Raw genomic sequence first — 23,753 nt, 5'->3', positions numbered from 1 at the left:
ATCTGATTTTGATTTCATTTTCACAGATGTATCTTTAATTATTTAAAATCCTATGATCAAAAACTGATAGACATGCACATTCAAACTGTTAATACAATGGAGACAACTAACATGTTCCCACGTTAACTCATTCTTCACAGAATTCAGAGTAAAGCTTTTCCTGCTTTGTTCATGTGCTTGAACTTCTTAGAAGTGGGCTGTAATTAGGAAGGTTTTGATTCTGGGCTCATTTCTTTAAGTTTCTAGCTAAAGATGTGCACTGAGAGTGCTTAATGTGAGTTGGCAAACCCCTGACGTATGCTTCCCTGTGTTTGTCTTCTGAGATATAGAAAGGGAGCAACATAGCACAGTTTTTCAGCTACTTAGCCCATTAGGAATTCTTTTGATTCATCTTGTCAACAGTCATTTGAAGTTCATTGCACACAACTGCAAAACAAAATAATTGTGGATATCTGAGAATGAGGCCCTTTTCCATTTGATAATATATTAACAGATGTATATGAAAGGGATGGTGACTGGTCTGCAGATCACATTTGCTTAATAAAGAACATTATTGACAGGTAGGTATTTAAAAATTTCCTAGACCCCATCCCCATGAAAATTGTCAATTATAAAATAAGGTTCTCCACATTTTGCTGCAGAAAACAATGTTACACTTGAGGCGTGATACAGGCCAAATGTGCTTAGGATCCAGGAAACAACTGTTCCAGCTCTGGGCTGGTGCTGGGACCTTGGGGGAAGTCACTTAATTTTTTGTAGCTTCAGTTTACTGCCCCACTTCCTTCACAGGATTGCTTTGAGAAGTTAGTTAACCAAAGTTGATTTGACAAGCATTGTATTATAACTGTTTCAGTTTCTGATATATTTAGTTATACTTGTATTTTCCTTCTTCCCCATTCTATCCATGTTTTTATGTTCTTTTTTCCCCCTGAATGTTCATTCCTCAGGGCATTACACTTGAAGAGTTTGACAGATTATCTTTCAATATGATTTTAATGAGCCCTCCGTGCCAGCCATTCACAAGGTATGTGTCATAAATATTTCACTGTTGTATTGGTCCATTTTCATTCGCTGATAAAGACATACCCGAGACTGGGCAATTTACAAAAGAAAGAGGTTTACTAGACTTACAGTTCCATGTGGCTAGGGAAGCCCCACAATCATGGCAGAAGGCAAGGAGGAACAAGTCATGGGCAGCAGGTAAAGAGAGAGAGGTTGTGCAGGGAAACTGCCCTTTATAGAACCATGAGATCTCATGAGACTTATTCACTGTCACAGGAACAGCACAGCAGAGACCTGCCCCCATGATTCAGTTACCTCCCACTGGGTCTGTCCCACAACTTGTGGAAATTCAAGATGAGATTTGGATGGGGACACAGTCAAACCATATCAAGTGTAGAGAAAGTGCTTCTGAAGGACTTACTAAATCAGATCATACCGTAGTGTCAAACATGGACACTCTGAAGTTTATTAGCTGCATTTCATGGTTTGGAAATTTTTTCATAAATCCTTTTATCTACTTATGTATGTATTTATTTGTTTTTAAATAATAATAATTATTGGGACAGGGTCTTGCTCTGTCACCCAGGCTGCAGTGCAGTGGCATGATCACAGCTCCCTGCAGCCTCAATCTTCTAGGTTCAAGCAATCCTCCTGCCTCAGCCTCCTGAGTAGCTGGGACTAAAGGTATGTACTGCCATGCCCAGCTAATTTTTAAATTTTTTGTAGAGATGGTGTCTCACTATGTTGCCATGGCTGGCCTGGCCCTGGGCTCAAGCTATCCTCCCACCTCGACCTCCCCATATGCTGCGATTATACGCGGAGCCACCATGCCCAGCCTCCATTCATATTTATAATTAAGCATTAATCACAAAGGAAATAGCAGTTGCTACCAGATGAGCAAATTAATTTGGTCAAAAGTAGATATGCAAGACTGTAGGATGCCTCTTTTATACTTACCTAAGACACAATGTTTATTTCCAGCCCAAAGTACCTTAATTCATTTAAACTAATGAGCATTCAAGAATATCTTTCTAATACTGATTAAGCAAAGTGAATTTCCACAATAAATATTCAAGTCCTAAATTGCTTAATTGTACAATTTAAAAGCTAGTTAAGCATGCACTTGTGAACTTTACATTACTTAAAATTCATATGTATTTTCATATGAATTTTGAAAAATTCATATGAATAATTCTGACTTTTCATAGCAACATTACAATCTCTTCATTTAAAAAATTAAATATATGTGTATATGTATATATATTTGGCTATATGTTTCAGGAAATTATGTCTTCGACCAAATCTTGACTAATTCATTTTCATTTAGGTATTTTTAATAAGAGTATTTTGAATTATTTTAAATGATAATAGCAATAGTAATCCTCTAAGTGTCTGTGTCTTACGCAGAGGATGTCATTTAACAAGCTTATGGGGTAGCCATTGCTGTTATAATGATTTTACAGATGAGAAACTGGGGCATAGAAAGGTTAACTTTCTCAAGGATATACAATTAAAGAATGTCAGAGCCAAGATTTGTCAATCATTTTATATATTCCATGATTTTAAGTAGAATATCATATGTAATAACCAGTCTAATTCAGTGAATGAATATTCTAATGCCAAATTTCCATCTACGTTTGGATTTATTTAAACAATTCTCTAGGAAATGAATTTCCCAAGGATTTGTTGTTCACCTACAAGCCAGGCATTATTTTTGATGCTGTAGTTCCTGTCCTTTGGGAGCTCATAGTCTAATGGGAATGGCTGACAAATAATTATCTTATAATGTTATCTCAAATTATCTTATAAGCTATATAATAAAAGAATGCTGAAAGTGTCACAGGAGTAAAGAGGAGAAAAGGGCTTTCCGCATACCAAGAGAAGGGAATTCTTTCAGAGGTGATGTCTGAACTGTGTCTGGAAGTAGATTAGGAGTTTATCAGAGCAGGCAGAGGCCATTCCATCTCAGGGTGGCTCTAGGCATGTGCAAGAGTGTGGCCTGTGGAGTACAGTGAGCAGGATATACACAGCGGAATGCAGCTCCAGCTCTGTGAAGCCTCAGGTAATACTGCAGAGGGCCCCGTAGCTTTCCTACTCCCACCTCCCCCTTGTCTTAGCACAGCTCCCGCTGCTGATGGCAGGAGTAACTGATTCTGTAGTCCTCATGTGAAAGTGACAGGAAAGGACAAATAAGAACTGAAGATTTCTGAGAAGTCTGTTCACATCCAGTCTAATCCCATAGCTGAACCTCAGATCCACTGATGGTTTTGGTCCTGCCATCAGGTATGAGGAAACTGACCAATGATGCCAGGTAACTTATTTAAGACTCTGAAGATAAATAGCATGCTTTTTTTTTTTATTATACTTTAAGTTTTAGGGTACATGTGCACAACGTGCAGGTTTGTTACGTATGTATACATGTGCCATGTTGGTGTGCTGCACCCGTTAACTCATCATTTACATTAGGTATATCTCCTAATGCTATCCCTCCCCCCTTCCCCCCACCCCACAACAGGCCCCGGTGTGTGATGTTCCCCTTCCTGTGTCCCTGTGTTCTCGTCGTTCAGTTTCCACCTATGAGTGAGAACATTCGGTGTTTGGTTTTTTGTCCTTGCAATAGTTTGCTGAGAATGATGGTTTCCAGCTTCATCCATGTCCCTACAAAGGACATAAACTCATCCTTTTTATAGCTGCATAGTATTCCATGGTGTATATGTGCCACATTTTCTTAATCTAGTCTATCATTGTTGGACATTTGGGTTGGTTCCAAGTCTTTGCTATTGTGAATAGTGCCACAATAAACATACGTGTGCATGTGTCTTTATAACAGCATGATTTATAATCCTTTGGGTATATACCCAGTAATGGGATGGCAGGGTCAAACGGTATTTCTAGTTCTACATCCCTGAGGAATTGCCACACTGACTTCCACAATGGTTGAACTAGTTTACAGTCCCACCAACAGTGTAAAAGTGTTCCTATTTCTCCACATCCTCTCCAGCACCTGTTGTTTCCTGACTTTTTAATGATCGCCATTCTAACTGGTGTGAGATGGTATCTCATTGTGGTTTTGATTTGCATTTCTCTGATGGCCAGTGATGATGAGCACTTTTTCATGTGTCTTTTGGCTGCATAAATGTCTTCTTTTGAGAAATGTCTGTTCATATCCTTTGCCCACTTTTTGATGGGGTTCTTTGTTTTTTTCTTGTAAATTTGTTTGAGTTCCTTGTAGATTCTGGATATTAGCCCTTTGTCAGATGAGTAGATTGCAAAAATTTTCTCCCATTCTGTAGGTTGCCTGTTCACTCTGATGGTAGTTTCTTTTGCTGTGCAGAAGCTCTTTAGTTTAATTAGATCCCATTTGTCAATTTTGGCTTTTGTTGCCATTGCTTTTGGTGTTTTAGACATGAAGTCCTTGCCCATGCCTGTGTCCTAAATGGTATTGCCTAGGTTTTCTTCTAGGGTTTTTATGGTTTTAGGTCTAACATTTAAGTCTTTAATCCATCTTGAATTAATTTTTGTATAAGGTGTAAGGAAGGGATCCAGTTTCAGCTTTCTACATATGGCTAGCCAGTTTTCCCAGCACTGTTTATTAAATAGGGAATCCTTTCCCCACTTCTTGTTTTTGTCAGGTTTGTCAAAGATCAGATAGTTGTAGATATGTGGCATTATTTCTGAGGGCTCTGTTCTGTTCCATTGGTCTATATCTCTGTTTTGGTACCAGTACCATGCTGTTTTGGTTACTGTAGGCTTGTAGTATAGTTTGAAGTCAGGTAGCATGATGCCTCCAGCTTTGTTCTTTTGGCTTAGGATTGACTTGGCAATGTGGGCTCTCTTTTGGTTCCATATGAACTTTAAAGTGGTTTTTTCCAATTCTGTGAAGAAAATCATTAGTAGCTTGATGGGGATGGCATTGAATCTATAAATTACCTTGGGCAGTGTGGCCATTTTGAAGATATTGGTTCTTCCTACCCATGAGCATGGAATGTTCTTCCATTTGTTTGTATCCTCTTTTATTTCATTGAGCAATGGTTCGTAGATCTCCTTGAAGAGGTGCTTCACATCCCTTGTAAGTTGGATTCCTAGGTATTTTATTCTCTTTGAAGCAATTGTGAATGAGAGTTCACTCATGATTTGGCTGTTTGTCTGTTATTGTTGTATAAGAATGCTTATAATTTTTGCACATTGATTTTGTATCCTGAGACTTTGCTGAAGTTGCTTATCAGGTTAAGGAGATTTTGGGCTGAGACAATGGGTTTTTCTAGATATACAATCATGTCATCTGCAAACAGGGACAATTTGACTTCCTCTTTTCCTAATCGAATACCCTTTATTTCCTTCTCCTTCCTGATTGCCCTAGCCAGAACTTCCAACACTATGTTGAATAGGAGTGGTGAGACAGGGCATCCCTGTCTTGTGCCAGTTTTCAAAGGGAATGCTTCCAGTTTTTGCCCATTCGGTATGATATTGGCTGTGGGTTTGTCATAGATAGCTCTTATTATTTTGAGATATGTCCCATCAATACCTAATTTATTGAGAGTTTTTAGCATGAAGTGTTGTTGAATTTTGTCAAAGGCCTTTTCTGCATCTATTGAGATAATCATGTGGTTTTTGTCGTTGGTTCTGTTTATATGCTGGATTACGTTTATTGATTTGCGTATGTTGAACCAGCCTTGCATCCCAGGGATGAAGCCCACTTGATCATGGTGGATAAGCTTTTTGATGTGCTGCTGGATTCGGTTTGCCAGTATTTTATCGAGGATTTTTGCATCGATGTTCATCAAGGATATTGGTCTAAAATTCTCTTTTTTTGTTGTGTCTCTGCCAGGCTTTGGTATCAGGATGATGCTGGCCTCATAAAATGAGTTAGGGAGGATTCCCTCTTTTTCTGTTGATTGGAGTAGTTTCAGAAGGAATGGTACCAGCTCCTCTTTGTACCTCTGGTAGAATTCGGCTGTGAATCTGTCTGGTCCTGGACTTTTTTTGGTTGGTAAGCTATTAATTATTGCCTCAATTTCAAAGCCTGTTATTGGTCTATTCAGAGATTCAACTTCTTTCTGGTTTAGTCTTGGGATGATGTATGTGTTGAGGAATTTATCCATTTATTCTAGATTTTCTAGTTTATTTGTGTAGAGGTGTTTATAGTATTCTGTGATGGTAGTTTGTATTTCTGTGGGATCGATGGTGATATCCCCTTTATCATTTTTTACTGCATCTATTTGATTCTTCTCTCTTTTCTTCTTTATTAGTCTTGCTAGCGGTCTATCAATTTTGTTGATCTTTTCAAAAAACGAGCTCCTGGATTCATTGATTTTTTGAAGGGTGTTTTGTGTCTCTATTTCCTTCAGTTCTGCTCTGATCTTAGTTATTTCTTGCCCTCTCCTAGCTTTTGAATGTGTTTGCTCTTGCTTCTCTAGTTCTTTTAATTGTGATGTTAGGGTGTCAATTTTAGATCTTTCCTGCTTTCTCTTGTGGGCATTTAGTGCTATAAATTTCCCTCTATACGCATGCTTTTGAACCCTGGTCTTCTGTTCCTGCTGCTCAGGCTCAATTCAAGTCTTCATTTCTGCTTTATCCTCTGTTCCTGCTGCTCGGGCTCAATTCAAGTCTTCATTTCTGCTTTATCTTTGGTCATGTTGTGAATCTTACTTGTAGGATCTATTTGCTAGCCCAAATACTGCCTGTTTACATGACATGTTTTGACCCTAGTTACTCTAACCAAGTTGCACCTCCTGCTTATAGAATCTAGACTTCAGCTTAAGTCTCTCCTATTTACTTTGGACAAAATTGTGTTAGTTTTACCTACTGCTTTGATTGGCTTAGATTGGCCACCAGTGCCATTAGCTTCGGGTTGCTACTCCATTCAGCAGCTCATTCATCTGAACTCTGGTTATATCACCAAGGGGAGAGCAAAAAGTGTAGTCAGCCAGCACATGTGTGTGTGTTTTCCTAAACAAAGTGATTTTAAGAGAGCAGTTGGTTTTATTCTGCGTTGACTTCTTGTTCTTTTTTGATTAATGTAAGTCATTTGTCATATTGTTTTATAAAGATAAATTTTAAGTGTATTTATTAGATATGTAAGGATTTTTTTCTTTTAAACCTCTGCCTTCCAGGTTCAAGTGATTCTTGTGCCTCCGCCTCCTGAGTAGGTGGGATTACGGGCCTACCCCACCATGCCCGGCTGATTTTTGCATTTTTAATAGAGATGGAGTTTTGCCATGTTGGCCAGGCTGGTCTGGAACTCCCGGGCTCAAGTGTTCTGCCCACCTCAACCTTCCAAAGTGCTGGGATTATAGATGTGAGCCACCACGCTCGGCCTAATTTTTGTATTTTTAGTAGAGACGGGGTTTCGCCATGTCGACCAGGCTGGTCCCGAACTCCTGGCCTATAGTGATCCACCTGCCTCACCTCCCAAAGTGCTGGGATTACAGGCGTGAGCCTCTGTGCCTGGACCCCTTTTTTCTTTTTAAATGAATAAATGTATTTTCTTCTCTGTAACAACAAAGATGACCCTATTTTTTGTGAGGACCAACTTATTTTTATTCTCTGTTTTGACTTAAAAAGTGATTTGACATCTTTTTATCAGATTCCTAATAAACTTGTGGTTTTTTTTTTTACCCCTTTAGGATTGGCCGGCAGGGTGATATGACTGATTCAAGGACGAATAGCTTCTTATATATTCTAGATATTCTCCCAAGGTAAAAACTTAGGTTCCTGTACAAGTTTACCTTTAATTTGAAACTCCAGGTCTGGAAGAATGTGACGTTTGTCATTTTGTAGAGGATAGCCATTTATACATGCTGCCTTGAGATATTGGGCATGTCATTTATCTTCTCCTGCCATGACTAATAGAGTAACTGCAAATGTTTCACAATTCCATGCTTGCCACCACAGTGAGTGACAGGGAATCACAGCCTACTAGCTAGATTCTGCTGCCTCTGCTCATAGTGTTGATGCAGATGGTGCTAATGTTAGTGAATGCTGTTACCCATGGCCTGGAAATATGTGCAAACCCTTAAAGCCACCCTTCTATGTGAGTAGCAGCCCTTTCAGTTGTCACCACAGAGGCTCTGTGTGAACCCATGCTTGAGATAAACTCCAATGGAAATCAACATTTCAAATGTTAACTTTATCAAGTGTGCTGTGTTTAAGGAAAAAATGAATAAAATATAAGTTGTCTGCAGCCTTATAAAATTCCATTTTAAAAAGAGTTCAGAAAATTACTTACCTCGTATTTCCCACAAGTAATGATTTTCTTTACTTTTTCTTCTTAGTAATGAGATATTTAGAATTCCATTTGTTTATTTTTTTTATAGATTACAAAAATTACCAAAGTATATTCTTTTGGAAAATGTTAAAGGTTTTGAAGTGTCTTCTACAAGGTAAAAAAATGTATTTGTCTTGCATGCATCTTAGGCTTGGTATATCTTATAGTGGGAACTGTTGTGAAATAAAAATCTTAAAAACCAGTGCATACATTCTGACATTTTATATATTAAATGTCTTATTTATCAGTATTGATTTTGACTAATAATGTAAAGTATTACAAAGTTTTGTTCAACTGATTCTCTTCTATTTTGTATTTTCAAATTTTTCTAGAGTAAGTGGTTGGTAAGAATGGCATTTCTCGATTTTAGTCATTTATATTGGTGCTTATTTCTGTGGAAGTAGAAATGTTTTCAGTAAGAATTGGTCCTGTTGACAAGTATTTTCTGCCCTACAGTTGGATGCAGGAAGAATCCCTGTGTCGGGGTTCTTTCAGATGGTGGCTCAGCTGGAGAGAAAGCATCCACCCGAGTCCTTGTGTCAGCTGCTGTCTGTAACAGTGCTCCCATCTGACTGGCCACCTTGAATATAAAGTTCTAGTTCCCATGGGAAATTGATCATCACTAGATTAGCAATTCTGACTTTCATCAGTGTGGATAATTTATCTGGCAGCTTTATTTATTTGTAATAAAGAATTATCTATATCTTTTGATTCAATATTATTTCTGAGGTGCTGAACTTAGTAAAAACGTAGGGTCATTATCTTTCTAAACAAGTGAAGTTACAGTTTTCACTTAAAATGAGGTTTTGTGGGCCGGGTGCGGTGGCTCACGCCTGTAATCCCAGCACTTTGGGAGGCCGAGACGGGTGGATCATGAGGTCAGGAGTTCAAAACCAGCCTGGCCAAGATGGTGAAACCCCGTCTCTACTAAAAATACAAAAAAATTAGCCAGGTGTGGTGGTGGGTGCCTGTAATCCCAGCTACTCAGGAGACTGAGGCAGAGAATTGCTTGAACCCGGGAGGCGGAGGATGCAGTGAGCCGAGATTGCACCATTGCATTCCAGCCTGGGCGACAGAGTGAGACTCTGTCTCAAAAAAAAACAAAAAAAAACAGGAAAACAAAAGAAACCCAGTTTTTGTGTACATTATTTAAATAAGAACCGCCATTCCAAGTAAAGAATTAAAGCTTTTTTTTTTTTTTCTTTTTAGAGACCTCTTGATACAAACAATAGAAAATTGTGGCTTTCAGTACCAAGAGTTTCTATTATCTCCAACCTCTGTAGGTACCACAGTTATAAATGCTTATATGAATTATAATTTAAAGGCTTTTTTTCCCAAAAGAAATTTGATTCGATAATCAGAATGGCTTTATTTTGGATAATATTATAGGTAAACTCTGAAAATAGTTTAGATTATGGGTCTTCCTTCCCAAAGAATTTAGTGCATGCATATAAATTCATTCATACCTATTTTATGAAAAAAATTATATAGCTTGAAAGAGAGACTATATTTCTCTTTTAGAGAGCAAAGGATAGCATATTTTGAAAATATGTCAAATTTGGTATTTCCAAACTCGGTGTTAATAATGTTAATAATTAATAATGTTAATGTTTCAAAATAATCCAAAATAGAAAACAAAATAAACATGTAGTAACTTTCTAATTACTGCTTTGGGGACATAACATTAAGTTGAAAACACTGCTTCATGGATAAGAAATGTAAGTAACTGATCATGATAAGACAAGTTATTTGACAGATTTGAATTTTGCAAGTGTTGCTGTCAGCTTTTTGTTATTGTTCTTGTTAGTTTCTTGTCATCTTTAGCCATATTATATTGTTCTTTGCCCAGAAATTAATAGAAAACCCATTACAAAAATTCAAGATACAAGCTGTGGAAATTGGCAACATATTTGATCTCTTTAAATTTATTTCATATTTATTGCCTTTTAGCTTGTAAAACATAGTGAATCATCCTTTTTTAACAAAATGAGGTAATAAATAGCCAAGAATAGCTATATTTGAATTTTTAAATTATTAATATATTATCAATAATGAATGTAAAAATATCTATACTACGTCTTAGCTGGGAAATATAAAATGGAAGTGACTTGTAGATATATTTGTCAGCTTCAATCTTTAACTCATTCAAATAAAAGTACAAAGTAGCAACTTAATAGTTTAGAATGTACTACAATGGAGTCTTCTACAAATCCGTAGCAAATTTTGCTGTGGTAGAAGCTAAATGTAGGCTCGTATGAGTTTTTTGTTGTTGTTGTTTAACTTGGTGCTAAAGTTAGTACCGCTCTCTTTAATTTTCTAGAGTAACTAACTGCTTTGCTTTGCTTACAGCTTGGCATTCCAAATTCAAGGCTACGATATTTTCTTATTGCAAAGCTTCAGTTAGAGCCATTACCCTTTCAAGCCCCTGGTCAGGTATTATTATTGGAATTTTATTATGAGTATTATGGCTTATTTATTATAAATATATATTAGTCTGCTAATTTATTTTCAAGAACTACTTTGTGTAGGTGTCTCTGTGTCCTATAGAATCTAAAGTATAGACCATGCCCTACGTCCATCTTCAAGGCCGTTTTCCTCTTGCCACTTTTATTGTTTTAAAACAAAACAAAAACAAAACAAAACAATTTTTCTTTTCCTTATTAGAAAACAAATGAGTTAAAAAACTTATCATTAGTATTGTTATCTTCCTCCTTCCCCCATAATTTCCCTTTTGACTGTTGACTATTTTGCATTTATCATTTTATCCTTCCCATAGAAGCCATTGGTTACTTTTGATAAAATTTAATATTTTATCTTAAAAGTGGCTTACAAATATTTTAATACATAGGTTGCATTTTCTTTAAAGCCAATGCTATTTAGCTTAATTGATTAAAATATAGTAATGATTAGTACAAGCTAGAATAAAATGCTTAATTGCTACAGATAGAATCTCTAATTACGCGAGCAGTTTTACATGCTTAGTTCAAAAAATGGGGATGGATAACTGAGTTTCAGCATTTTGGCGAAACTCTCCTTAACTTTCATAGGTAAGGACACAAAAGTCATGTCTACTAATAAGGGATTGGTAGTGTCACCTCAATCCCTTTATAATATAATACTAATATTGCTCCCTTTCCATAGTAGCCAATTCCAATGTAAAGTTAATATGCCTTACACATTGTATTAAGTTAATAGTAACTTTATACATTGACTTCAAAAACTTCATCATTAAAAATTCCTGGAATGGTTTTCCTTTTACAAAATAGGACTTTATACATGGTTATATGTTTTGCAGAAACAAGTTTTTCCCATAGGACTCATGAGTAGAAATAACCTTTCACAGTGAAAAGCGCTTTTCTTTTTTTAATTGCTAGTTTTCCTTTAGATCATAGCTATGTTTCGGTTTTTCCTTTTTAATGAAGGAGTATGGCAAAACTTGATTCAAAACACGTTTTCTGGAAATGTTAGTGTTGCTTTCTAAACTTCTCTTCCAAATAGGATACAAATATGATTTATCTATATTCAGTATATACTTACTGTTAGTTTATTGAATGTTTTTATTAATAAATACTGTAAACACTAATCCATGAAATAAATCATCTATAGCCTGATGACAATATAGTTATATGATTAATAACTTGTAATAACTTGTACAAATACAAGTAAACCACAATTTCTATCTTTTAATGGCAACCCCATAAAAACTAATGAGGTTTTTTTCGTAATGTTGACTGGACGTTATTAATTTCTCTTATTTTTAATGCAACTTTTGACGATTTGTATATTTTTATGTAATGCCAGGTACTGATGGAGTTCCCCAAAATTGAATCTGTACATCCACAAAAATATGCAATGGATGTAGAAAATAAAATTGAAGAAAAGAACATTGAACCAAATATTAGCTTTGATAGCAGCATACAGTGTTCTGGAAAAGATGCCATTCTTTTTAAGCTTGAAACTGCAGAAGAAATTCACAGGAAAAATCAACAGGATAGTGATCTCTCTGTGAAAATGCTAAAAGATTTTCTTGAAGATGACACTGACATGAACCAGTATCTTTTGCCACCAAAGTCATTGCTGCGATATGCGCTTCTATTAGACATTGTTCAGCCCACTTGTAGAAGGTCCGTGTGCTTTACCAAAGGGTAGGTTTTAAAGATCTATTCATCCTGTATCCAAAATAACCAGGTTTTTTAAAGCTGTTGTTTCTTTAAGTTCTTCTAAAAACAAGGAGCATTTTATAAAATGTTTTTGCTAGAATGATGTATTTTCCCTTAATTGCCTCCTTCATGTTCCAATAGAACACAAGTAAAAATTCCATTTGGCAGAACATTATGTGCACCACCCACAAAAGTGCTCATAAAAGACAATGTCATTTGTTTGGTGACCTTCACAGGAACTTAAATACCCATAGTGGAAACATGGTTTCTATAGACTATTACTTGCTAATTCTTTAGCACTTCTGTGGCACATCATACCTCAAAGAATTGTGTTCACTCTTATGATCAATGTATAATAAGAAATTAAATTTTAAGCTAAAGAAGTAATATTGAGTCATCTGGAGAATATTAGGGTAACTTTTAAATTTAAATTTTATTCAGGTTTTTACATGAGTAATATATGCGCATGGTTTCCAATTCAAAAGATAACTAAGATTGTAAGACTCCCTTCCATTTCTGTCTCTTGACCATTGAGTCCTTCTCCCTACATGCAACCAATGATATCAGTTTACTGTATAATCTTCCAGAGGTATTGTATCTGAAAGTGTATTTAAATATCAGTGTATATTTTATCCCCCTTTATAAGTAAATGGCAGGATACTATATATATGCCCCTTTTTTCACTGCACAATATAAATAGAATATTATTGCATATCAGTACTTAAAGGACTTTCTGTTTTCATGGTATAGGTATATTATATAATTTACTTTACTGGTTACCTATTCATGAACATTTAGAGGGCTTCCTTTGGGTTATTTCTTGAACATTTAATACATTTCTCACTAATTTTTTTTAAACCTAGAAAGGGGAAAATTAGACCTTTTTAAGAAAAATTTTGGCCGGGCACGGTGGCTCATGCCTGTAATCCCAACACTTTGGGAGGCCGAGGCAGGTAGATCACCTGAGGTCAGGAGTTTGGGACTAGCCTGGCCAACATGGTGAAACCCTGTCTGTACGAAGACTACAAAAATTGGCCAGGCATGGTGGTGGGCACCTGCAATCCCAGTTACTTGGCAGACTGAGGCAGGAGAATCGCTTGAATCTGGGGGGCAGAGGTTGCAGTGATTCGAGATCATACCCCTGCACTCCAGCCTGGGCGACAGAATGAGACTCTGTTTCAAAAAAAAAAAAAAGAAAAATTTTGCCTAGGATCTCTATCTCTGTTTTCTGAATGCTACTCAACCTCATTTGATAGGTAGTTGTATGATTTGTCAATTCAGGCTTTCTGTTCTTACCTTCTAGGCTATTAATATCTTGTATGATACACTGTACCCCAATAGAACCATACCAGAGTCATTCTGAGTTTATTATACTCTGCCCTTGTACTTCAGGGGAAAGGTTTATTGCTTTCCATTACCTTGAAAGACTTCACTGGGCTGTTGTCAATTACCAGTTCAATAGGTTCTGTTTAGGACTCTCATAAAATAAGACTTAGCAATTTTGTAATAAAAAACAACCTTGAAATTCTTTTCTAATTGTAAAGATGGCATAAAAGAAGCCTGATGGTAAAATTTATTTTTGGTATAGATACTGTGTGTATATACACACATATTTATATGTGTAATATATATGAAAAAGACAGTTTGAAAAAAATTATTTTTTTCCTGGTTTGACTTTTTCCCTCTAATTCTTATTTTAAACTGTTTTCTTTGTGAAAAAGAAATAATGCTAATATGTTGAACGGCCAGCTTGGCAATAGTCTTAGAGAGAGAAATACTGCTAATGACTTGCATTTCTGAAGTGTTTTATACTTTCTATGCAGTTTTTTATATAATGGTCTGATTGTTTTATGAAAGTGATCATAAAATCGTACTGTGTTAAATGACAAGCAGACATAGGCTCAGTGGCACTGTGTTTGCTGTGGTGTTAGAGAGCAGGGTGGTGGGTTCCTGAGAGGAAATGATGGTTCAGGCATGACAAAAATGGCAGCAATTTCTTTTCATCTATACAACATTTAGGTTAATGTGGCAAGAGAGCCAATATTGAATTATATTTGAATATGAAGTGTGTCCTTTCCAGTGATGAACATTCAAGACAAGACAATTAATAAAAAGAAATGACAATTTATAGTTCATCATTCAGTAGTGTTTACTCAACTCAAAAAACTGTGCCATGTTTCATTTCTGATACATTTATTATTTATTATTTATTATCTTTTTTTGAGACAGAGTCTCACTCTGTTGCCCAGGCTGGAGTGCAGTGGCGTGATCTCAGCTCACTGCAACCTCCGCCTCCCAGGTTCAAGAGATTCTCTTACCTCAGCCTCCTGAGGTAGGCACGCACCACCACGCCTGGCTAATTTTTTAAATATTTTTAGTAGAGGCAGGATTTCACCATGTTGGCCAGGCTGACCTCAAACTCCTGACCTCAGGTGATCCACCCGCCTGGGCCTCCCAAAGTGCTGGGATTACAGGCATTAGCCACTGTGCCTGGCCCATTGATGAGACGTCTAAATGGAACTATATTATGTCTTTTTCCCAGTAATTTTTTACCTACAAAGGATATTTATGTGACATTATTCAAGATATTTCAGAAGGATGTAACTGTGTAGATTGATTAATTCATTCAATAAATATTTAAGAAATTTAGCATTAACACATACATCAGGTGCCACATAATAGTTGTGTTGATTTTTCAGATATGGAAGCTACATAGAAGGGACAGGGTCTGTGTTACAGACTGCAGAGGATGTGCAGGTACTATGCATGTTTTAAAGCTAAAACACTTTAAAACTTTTAACTAAAATTGTTTAATACTTTGAGAACATTAAAATAATTTTATGCATTCAACTGGCCGTGAATATATATTTTATTCATTCATATGTATATTCATATATATAATATTTTATTACTGTTGAATAAATCTTTTTCTTGTTGCTCTACATGAGTATATGCACAAGGAATGTTTTATGTTTTTCTTTTTCTTATTTTTACCTTCTGCTTTTCTTTTATTCCATAAATAGTAGTTGAAACTCAGCCTACAATAGTTAATGTTCTCTAAAATGTTGTACAAACATCTTAATATTGGAGCCCTCCTTTGCAGCACACACTATAAAACTTCCTTTTAAGGAAAAAAATAATCTTAGCAATGTGCTTTATGAATACTTCAGTTGTTAACTCTTCATGGTGTCATGGTTGAATACAAGTCTAATATATAGCAAGTTTTTTTTTTTGAATAATTTTAAAGTGAGATCACATTATCTTTTATACTGATTCAAACTTTTAACTACTAATAAAATTTACCCATGGTAAAAATTCTGTTATAGGCAATTGAATGTCTGGATTTGAGAAATTGTAGTTGCTTAATATATTTAATCATTTTAAGGAAGTATCTTGATGAAACTGAGTATAAAAAAATAAAAGTTTTAATGATTCTCCTGTTTTATTGTAAATCGACTTCATTATTTTGTCAAGCTTCTTTTGCATTTTTCATTATATTTCTTTTATATTGTCATTTATTGTTTATACTCTTATGATTTTATTTTAAGGGCTCAAAAATGACAGACACCCTGAAAAATATCCTGATCTGTTGAATGTTAACCTTTTTTTTCGTTTCAAAGTTTGCATTGCCCTTATCGAGCCAATATGTAGTCTATTGCACAGAGCCATTTTGCCCTGTGCGCTTTGCCACTGTGTGTTACAGCAGACTGTATGTCCATCGAGTTTAAACTATCTCACAGCAGGAGATCTTAAATCTAGTTGCACATTACTTTTTTAGTTATCTTGGGTATTTTCTTACAGGTTGAGAATATCTACAAATCCCTTACCAATTTGTCACAAGAAGAACAGATAACAAAGCTGTTAATGCTTAAACTGCGATATTTCACTCCTAAAGAAATAGCAAATCTCCTTGGATTTCCTCCAGAGTTCGGTATGTGGGATACATGCAGAATTCAGCTTTCATGTATTAAAACTCTCAAAAATCTTTAGGGACTTGTGTGTCTAGGACTTGCCTAAACAAATAGGATCAAGAAACCTCTTTCCTTTCCTGATCATGCCATTTATGGCAACTTTCTGCCCTCTTTCCCCTCATAACTGCCTCATTCAGTTCTCTCCTGACTCATTCTCCCTCTCTCTAACTCCACTAGTGGGCCACAGAGGTTGGCATGGCTAGAAGGGTCACATTGGCAACTCCTCGCTTCTTTCCACAGATGGCTGTGCATAGCATCCCCTTTCCAGCTTATTTTCTTTTCCAGAGGTCCTCTCCTAATCACCCCACACTAGAGCTTGCGAAAGAATGCTTTCGATTGCCTTTTTTATAAATTAAAAGGCAGTTGAGGGATTATTTTGGAAGGGTGGGGGTGTATTGGTATTTATTCTCCTCAGAGATACACCTGTGTCAGCTGCGTGCCCCTATCCTTCCCTACAAGGGGTAGGTGGAGAAAGAGGAGGTGGAGAGGCTGTCTAGGAAGGAGCTTTCCTAATGGAACGAAAGGGGGACTCAAGATGAAATTGACACAGGAGATGAATTGATACAGAATTGATGAAAGATTGGGGACCTACAGCAAGGAATCTCAAGAACAAATGGGAAGATTTAGTTGTAGAGTGATAAAGTCAAAAGCCTAACTCCATTGGCAGTCCAGGAAGTCCAGGGATTGGTGCTCTGAAGAGATTGGACACACTGCTTTGGCCTTCTCAGAGATGCCCCAGCCCTCTCCCTGATCCCACTCCCAGGGCCAGTGCTCTCAGCTCTGAGGAGGCTGCGGGTTTCTTAGGCCTGGGGTGGGCATGCTCCCAGTACCTGGCTGATGGGCTGGGAGAAAGACTGACCTCCCTAGCCTGCTTCCCTGGCTAGAGAAGGAGGAAATGTGCTTTTGAGGACTCTGAGAGTTTGAATGCAGAAAAGTCAAACTTGGTTAAGTCCAATACTTTCGTAATATTAATATGGCACTATCCTTCAAATAAATAATGGGTTTAATAGATCATGTTTCAAATTCTAAATAATGGATTTAAGCTGAGGTTTTGGAACACAACCATTTTGTACATAGGGAACAAACTGCCAATATAATTTGACTACCCTCTTGGTAATTGATTCTCTGAGCGTAGTCGCAGCAACCAGGTTTATTTTGTACTCCCTGCCTCTTTCTTGGTGATCTCATTTTTGTCCTAAATATCCTGGGGAGAGTTGTTTAAGAAAAACACAAACTTTCCTTTAGTTTATGTCACGCAACGAGTGACAGCATTACAAAACAAATAAAGAGCTGAGAATTAGACTCAAGAATTCTCATTCCTAGTCTGCTTTCCTAGCTACTATTTTTTTTTCCTTTTTTCAGATGAGCAATCAGACATACTCTTGAAGACAGAAAAGAGATTAACTATCTAATTAAAATGAATTCCTCAGCTTTTTTCTAGGGCTTTTTTGTTTTCAAAGGGCAGTAGTCACTTTGGTAATACTGAACCTTGGTAAGGAGCACAGAGCCCAGAGTCAGACTGAGTGATTTCATATCCCAGCCCCACCTTAACCATTCCCTTCTTTAGTTTACTTCTCTGTAAAATGAGGATAATCATAACTCCTGCTTCATAGAGTTATTGTGATAGTTAAATGAGTTAATGTTTATGAAATTCTTATATAATATCTGAGACATAATGTAAAATTTGTTTTAGCTTTCATTTTTAGAATGAGCCATTTATTTACTTTTATAATCTTTATTTCATAAATATTTTCTCATTTTTAAAAATTTTAAGTGGGTAAAATAGAATTTTTCAAAGCTCTCTGAATATATATGTATAATACTTAGAAAAACAGCCTTTGAAATTACTGAACCTCCTTTTGAAATACGTGATATGTTTGTGGAGTTGAGCTTACCCTGTTGTCGCCACTGAGCAGCACCGTGACACAACTGTCCTTCCTGTGTGTTTCCAACATTATTGACCTTGGGTCCAAAAATGGGCATTGTTTGAGCTGTTTGTCTACTGGCAATGATGGATCTGCATTAATCCTTCCAAACGCTCTGTCCTGGTTCTGTGACTGGTGGTGTGTATTCTGTGGTAGCGGGCTTTTGAAGAAAAACACTAACCTGCCCTTATGGGTGAAAGCTGATATCTTGACCTTGTTCATCCCGTGTTTCTTTGTTTTTGAGGATTATTATTGTTATTTTTAATGTATCTAAGTTTTTTAAAAGTTGTCTTTTAACTTAAAAAATTATGTCATTTTTTTACAAGTTGTTAGGCTGGTACAAAAGTAATTTGCCATCACTTTCAATGGCAAAAACTGCAATTACTTTTGTGCCAACCTAATAGTTTAGATTTAAAGAAATGTGCACAGATGCTTTACTTTCAGTGGCAAAAACTGCAATGCTTTTGTGCCAACCTAATAATTTAGATTTAAAGAAATATGCACAAATGCGCACACACACACACACATGCGCGTGCATACACATAGATATAATTTGTACAAATCTTACTTGTTTGTTTTTCAAACCTTTCTTTCCTTCTGAGGTAACTGTAATATTGCAAAAGATCATCTCTTGGATAGTCTAAAAGCCTGTTTGTAGTTACATTTGTACCTCTGGCTACTTTGAAGTAAATAATTTTAGATAAGTAATGTGCTTGCCTAAGATATTATCTTTAGAATAGAAAGTTTATGATCATGTTTAATTGCAACAGTAATTGCTGTTATTTTATTGCAGTTAATAAAATGTCAAGTGTCAATGAAGCAACTTTATTGTAACTAATTCTACATTACTTTCCTCACGAGTATGTGAAATTTTGCTATTCTTAATGCTCCTAATTTTTTTTCATTTTCTCATCTAAGTTATTTTTCCTTTATTTCCTTGCTATGCTAGAGTATGCTGAATGTGAAATCCTGACATTATAACTAACATTATAGTGCACACTCTTGTACGTGGACAGTCTTTTATGCTGATATTTGTTTGCAAGGCCTTCTTCCAGCATATGAGGGATCCATGGGCCTTTTTGTTTTAAGAAAGGAATGTAGCAAATGGAAGTCCAGTATGAGAAAGGCAATTTGTGGAAGCAGAGTGTAAAAACAACCGTGGGGGACTTGTATCCAGAATATGTAAAGGACTCTTACAATTCAACAATTAAAAAAAGATAAATCCAATTTTAAAATGGGCGAGGATTTGAGTCAACATTTCTCCAAAAAGGATAGATAAATGGCCAATAAGCACATTAAAAATATGTTAGTTAGTTATTAGGGAAATGTAAATCAAATCACAATGTGATATTACTTCATACTCATTAGGATGGCTAAAATAGAAAAGACAAACAATAATAGTATTGATGAAGATGTGGAGATATTGGAACCCTCATACACTGCTGGGTACAAATGTAAAATGGTGCAGCTGCTTTGAAAAAAAGTCTAATGGTTCCTCAAACATTAAACATAGAGTTACTGTGTGACCCAGCAGTTTCACCCCTATGTATACATCCAAGAGAACTGAAAATATGTGTCTATACAAAAACATATATGAATGTTCATAACAGCATTATTCTCAACAGCCAAAAAAGTAGATACAATCCAAATGTCTATGAATGAATGAATGGAAAAATAAAATGTGATAAATCCATACAATAGAATATTATTCACCGACAACAAGGAATGAAGTATTAGTACATGCTATGATGTGAATGAACCTTTAAAACATGTTCAGTGAAAGAAACCAGACACAAAAGACAACATATTTTATGGCTCCATTTATATGAAATATAATCCAGTAGACACCCCTAGAAACAGAAAGTAGATTAATGGTTGGGGGCAGGGAGGTAATAAGGAGTGACTGCTAATAGGTACGAAATTTTTTTTTGAAGAAATGAAAATATTCTGGAATTAGATAATGGAGATGTTTGAAAAACTCAGTGACTATACTAACATCCTCTTAATTGTACACTTTAAATGGGTGATTTTTATGCTATGCAAATTATATCCATAAAATGATTATTAAATCAGAGAAAGAACTGTGAAATAATGGCAGCCACAGCTTTTTAAAAAAGTGCACTAATACATGCATTTCTCTGAGTTCTGTGGATATTATATGTGTACGTGTGTGTGTGCTGAGCATAACACATAATGTGATGTGTTACTATCTCACTGTGTAGGCAATATAATGTTATAGAATATTTTTGGCTCCAAATTCTCTTTTGTTAATAAAACTTCATGGAGACCTTAGTGATTTATTTATGAAATGACCACTGTGCCCTTACTAAAGGATACATCCTTTCATCTCTGGAAATTGTGATTACAAATGATTTCTTTAAATTGTTCTTTGTCTTTTTAGGATTTCCTGAGAAGATAACAGTGAAACAGCGTTATCGCCTACTTGGAAATAGTCTCAACGTGCATGTAGTAGCTAAACTAATCAAAATCCTATATGAATAATTTTGAAATAACTCTGAAAGATGGTCATATGATATTCCTTCATTTTCAGAGAGTAATTCTGAAATTCTATTTTGAATTCTGGTGAAATTTAACTAAATTATTTTAATCTGTCTTTAATAAGAAATTTGGATTTTATAAAAAAAACCACGTGTTTCCTCAAATTTATATTACTGTATTTTATAAAATACGAACTATTGTTATGCTTTGTGGAGAGTATATTTTCATATGAAACTGGTAAATATATATGTGGAATATTCTTTTTAAAAATGATTTTATAAACAAATCAAGGAGCACTAGAGCTTTAGTTTCTACATGAGTATCTTGTGAAATGTCATAACAGGCATAACATTTTTATGTTAATTAAAGAAGTTTTTTATTTCTAATTTTAAAATAATGATTCTAATTCTAGCCCATTGAATGTTTTACTTAATTTCCAATCCTGTAAATATTTCTTTATTTCATCTAAACAAATGCATATGATATGTAAACCAAATTATCATTATTCAATTTATACAGCAGTCTGAAGAATATTTCAGGAAAAATAATCCTAAATGTTTGATTACCTCTCCATCAAGCGGCCACAGAAACTGTTGGTGCACATTATCTACATTTTCCTCAGCCTCTCATCTGAAGGACAAAACTCATTTTTCCTTCTTCATTTTGTATGTACTTTCCTTTAGTTGGCTATTATCAAAGCTTGTTTTTGTCTTCTCAGCTTCTGAGTTGAATTTGCCTTTGCACACTGAGGAATGTAGCATGACGTTAAGATTTCATGATCAGAGGAAGTTGCCCTCTGATCCCATGTCATATGACACTACTCCCCTCCCCGCAGTTGTTCTTTACTGTGGCAACATACACTGTGAATTAACTTTTATGACTTTTAACTTTCTCTGTCTCTCTTCCTCAGCAGACCTCTTGGAATTAGGGTTTCTAATCAAACTAAGTGTTGCATCATAAATTCTATGGTTTGTGATAAAAGCAAGTGACAAAGAGAAGAGAGATGGAAAGAAACAAGTCCAGAAATCGTATTACAAGATTTTAATTCAAATTTTTCTTCTTAAAAATCAACTATTTTGAGGTGGATAAATTGGAAGTTTGTGCATTGCTTGTGGGAACGTAAAATGGTTCAGCTGCTGTTGGAAAACACTATAGAGGTTCGTCACAAAATTCAACATAGAATTACCCTATGATTCAGCGATTCCATCTCTGGCTATAGACCCAAAAGAATTGAAAGCAGAAACTTGAACAGATATTTTTACACCAGTGTTTATAACACCATTATTTACAGTAGCCAAAAGGTAGAAGCAGCCCAAGTGTCATCCCATTCACCCATGAATGGATGCAGGAAGTGTGTTCCGTGCATGCAGTGGAATAGTACCAGCCTTCCGCAGGAAGGAAATTCTGACATACGCGGTGACACGGATGAACCTTGAGTACATTATGCGAAGTGAAATAAGCCACTCTGCGGGGAGGGAGAATGGGTAGTTAGTGCGTAGTGGATACAAAGTTTCTGATTGGGGTGATGAGAAAGTTCTGGAGGTGGATGGGGAGGATGGTTGCACAACAGTGTGAGTGTACTTAATGCCACTGCAACTGTATATTTAAAAATAGTTAAAATGATAAATTTTACATTATGTATATTTTACTGCAATTGAAAAAATCATACTTTATTACCAATTTTTCAGGACTCATAGATAAATATGAATATAGGGAAGCTGTAAGACAGCCCATATACAGAAACTATCACTATCTACATTTTTCATATGTGTTCAGACAGAGCCTATTACAAGTCTCATAAATTTCAGTAAACAATCGCAAATTATTTTGGCACACTTTCATGTAGGTTCTGTTCACTGTTGAAATATTCTAAATAAAATGGTTTAGAGTTTCACTGTAACTACGAATAATTATGCTATAATTATAGTATCCCACATTCAGTTGAGCAACATTATACAAAATAAGTGTCGAGTTACTGTGCACCAACTATAAACACTTGAAAGGTCTGTAGAGACATTTGCTTACAAACTGGAAGACAGAATGTAGCTTAGTGGAATTCTTAAATTATGGAAATGTATTCACAGGAAGACGGTGATTCTTGCCCTTAATTCATAATTGAAAATATACAGTAACAAGCATAAAACTCACATCTTAATGAAGATGTATCTACCAGTGTCATTCAATTAGCAGATGTATATGTATGCATAATTAATTTGGAAAATGTTATTTTATGGAATGTCTGCTATATGCTTTTGGTAATAATGCTGTATATAAAATTTGCACTGGAAATTCTGTTTCCTGATATTTGGACTTGTACATTTATTCAGATGTTGGAAAACATAGCTTCTCATTTTCGGAGAACTATGTGTAATTCAGTCTTCACCATACCTAACAGTAAACTGATTTTTCATTCTCCTTTTCCCATCATCCCTGCTCTTTTAGTATGTCTTCAGGATCCAAAACTAAAAGATGACCAAATCAATTAATGTAAACAAAATGAGTCATAATTGGAAAATGATTTTGAAGAGGTGGGTAGTCATTTTAGGAGGGGTCAGAGCCTGACAATCCTCAGTGGCAGGCAGGAGAGAGGAATGACAGCATCACCTGCACAGAGGACCCTGGACATGGTGTTCTGGCTGTTAAATCACACCTGCACCGTGGGCACTGCCCTATGTCTGGAAAGATGAGAAAATACCTCCAACCTTCAGCCAACTTATTCTTCCTCAAAAAGTAGAGCCTTCTAAAGAAGCAAAAACAGTAGTCGAAATTGTGAACAGTGAGGGTCCACCCAGCACTTTTTTAGAAATTTGAGGGTAAACTGTTGCTTGAAATGATCCAACTTTTCAAAGAGGTAAAGTTATTTAGTAGAGAGGCTTTTAAGTTGCCCTGAGAGGCTGTATTGCTACCATGTGGGATGTAAAATTGGATG

At 35.8% G+C, this 23,753-nt stretch overlaps 1 protein-coding gene across 8 annotated transcripts in view; it reads left to right on the top strand.

Annotated features, from left to right (window-relative positions):
• The window catches only part of TRDMT1 (tRNA aspartic acid methyltransferase 1), a 73,055-nt gene extending 49,816 nt beyond the window's left edge, over window positions 1-23,239 (top strand). For 3 of the 8 annotated variants that reach the window (XM_063670435.1, XM_054503529.2, XM_063670437.1), the window contains 9 exons: window positions 948-1,024; window positions 7,629-7,700; window positions 8,319-8,384; window positions 9,479-9,548; window positions 10,619-10,702; window positions 12,071-12,414; window positions 15,129-15,186; window positions 16,231-16,360; window positions 20,727-23,239. In XM_063670435.1, coding sequence (XP_063526505.1) covers window positions 948-1,024; window positions 7,629-7,700; window positions 8,319-8,384; window positions 9,479-9,548; window positions 10,619-10,702; window positions 12,071-12,414; window positions 15,129-15,186; window positions 16,231-16,360; window positions 20,727-20,827 — 1,002 coding nt within the window. In that variant the 3' untranslated portion in view covers window positions 20,828-23,239. The other 5 variants (XM_054503530.2, XM_054503533.2, XM_054503532.2 and 2 more) reach the window with 5 other exon arrangements.
• The last annotated feature ends 514 nt before the right edge of the window (window positions 23,240-23,753 follow it).

Source organism: Pongo pygmaeus, chromosome 8 (genome assembly GCF_028885625.2).
Source record: "Pongo pygmaeus isolate AG05252 chromosome 8, NHGRI_mPonPyg2-v2.0_pri, whole genome shotgun sequence".
NCBI classification, from domain to species: Eukaryota; Metazoa; Chordata; class Mammalia; order Primates; family Hominidae; genus Pongo; species Pongo pygmaeus.
The sequence above is the reverse complement of the archived record's forward strand: the minus strand, read 5'-3'. Positions and strand labels throughout refer to the sequence as shown.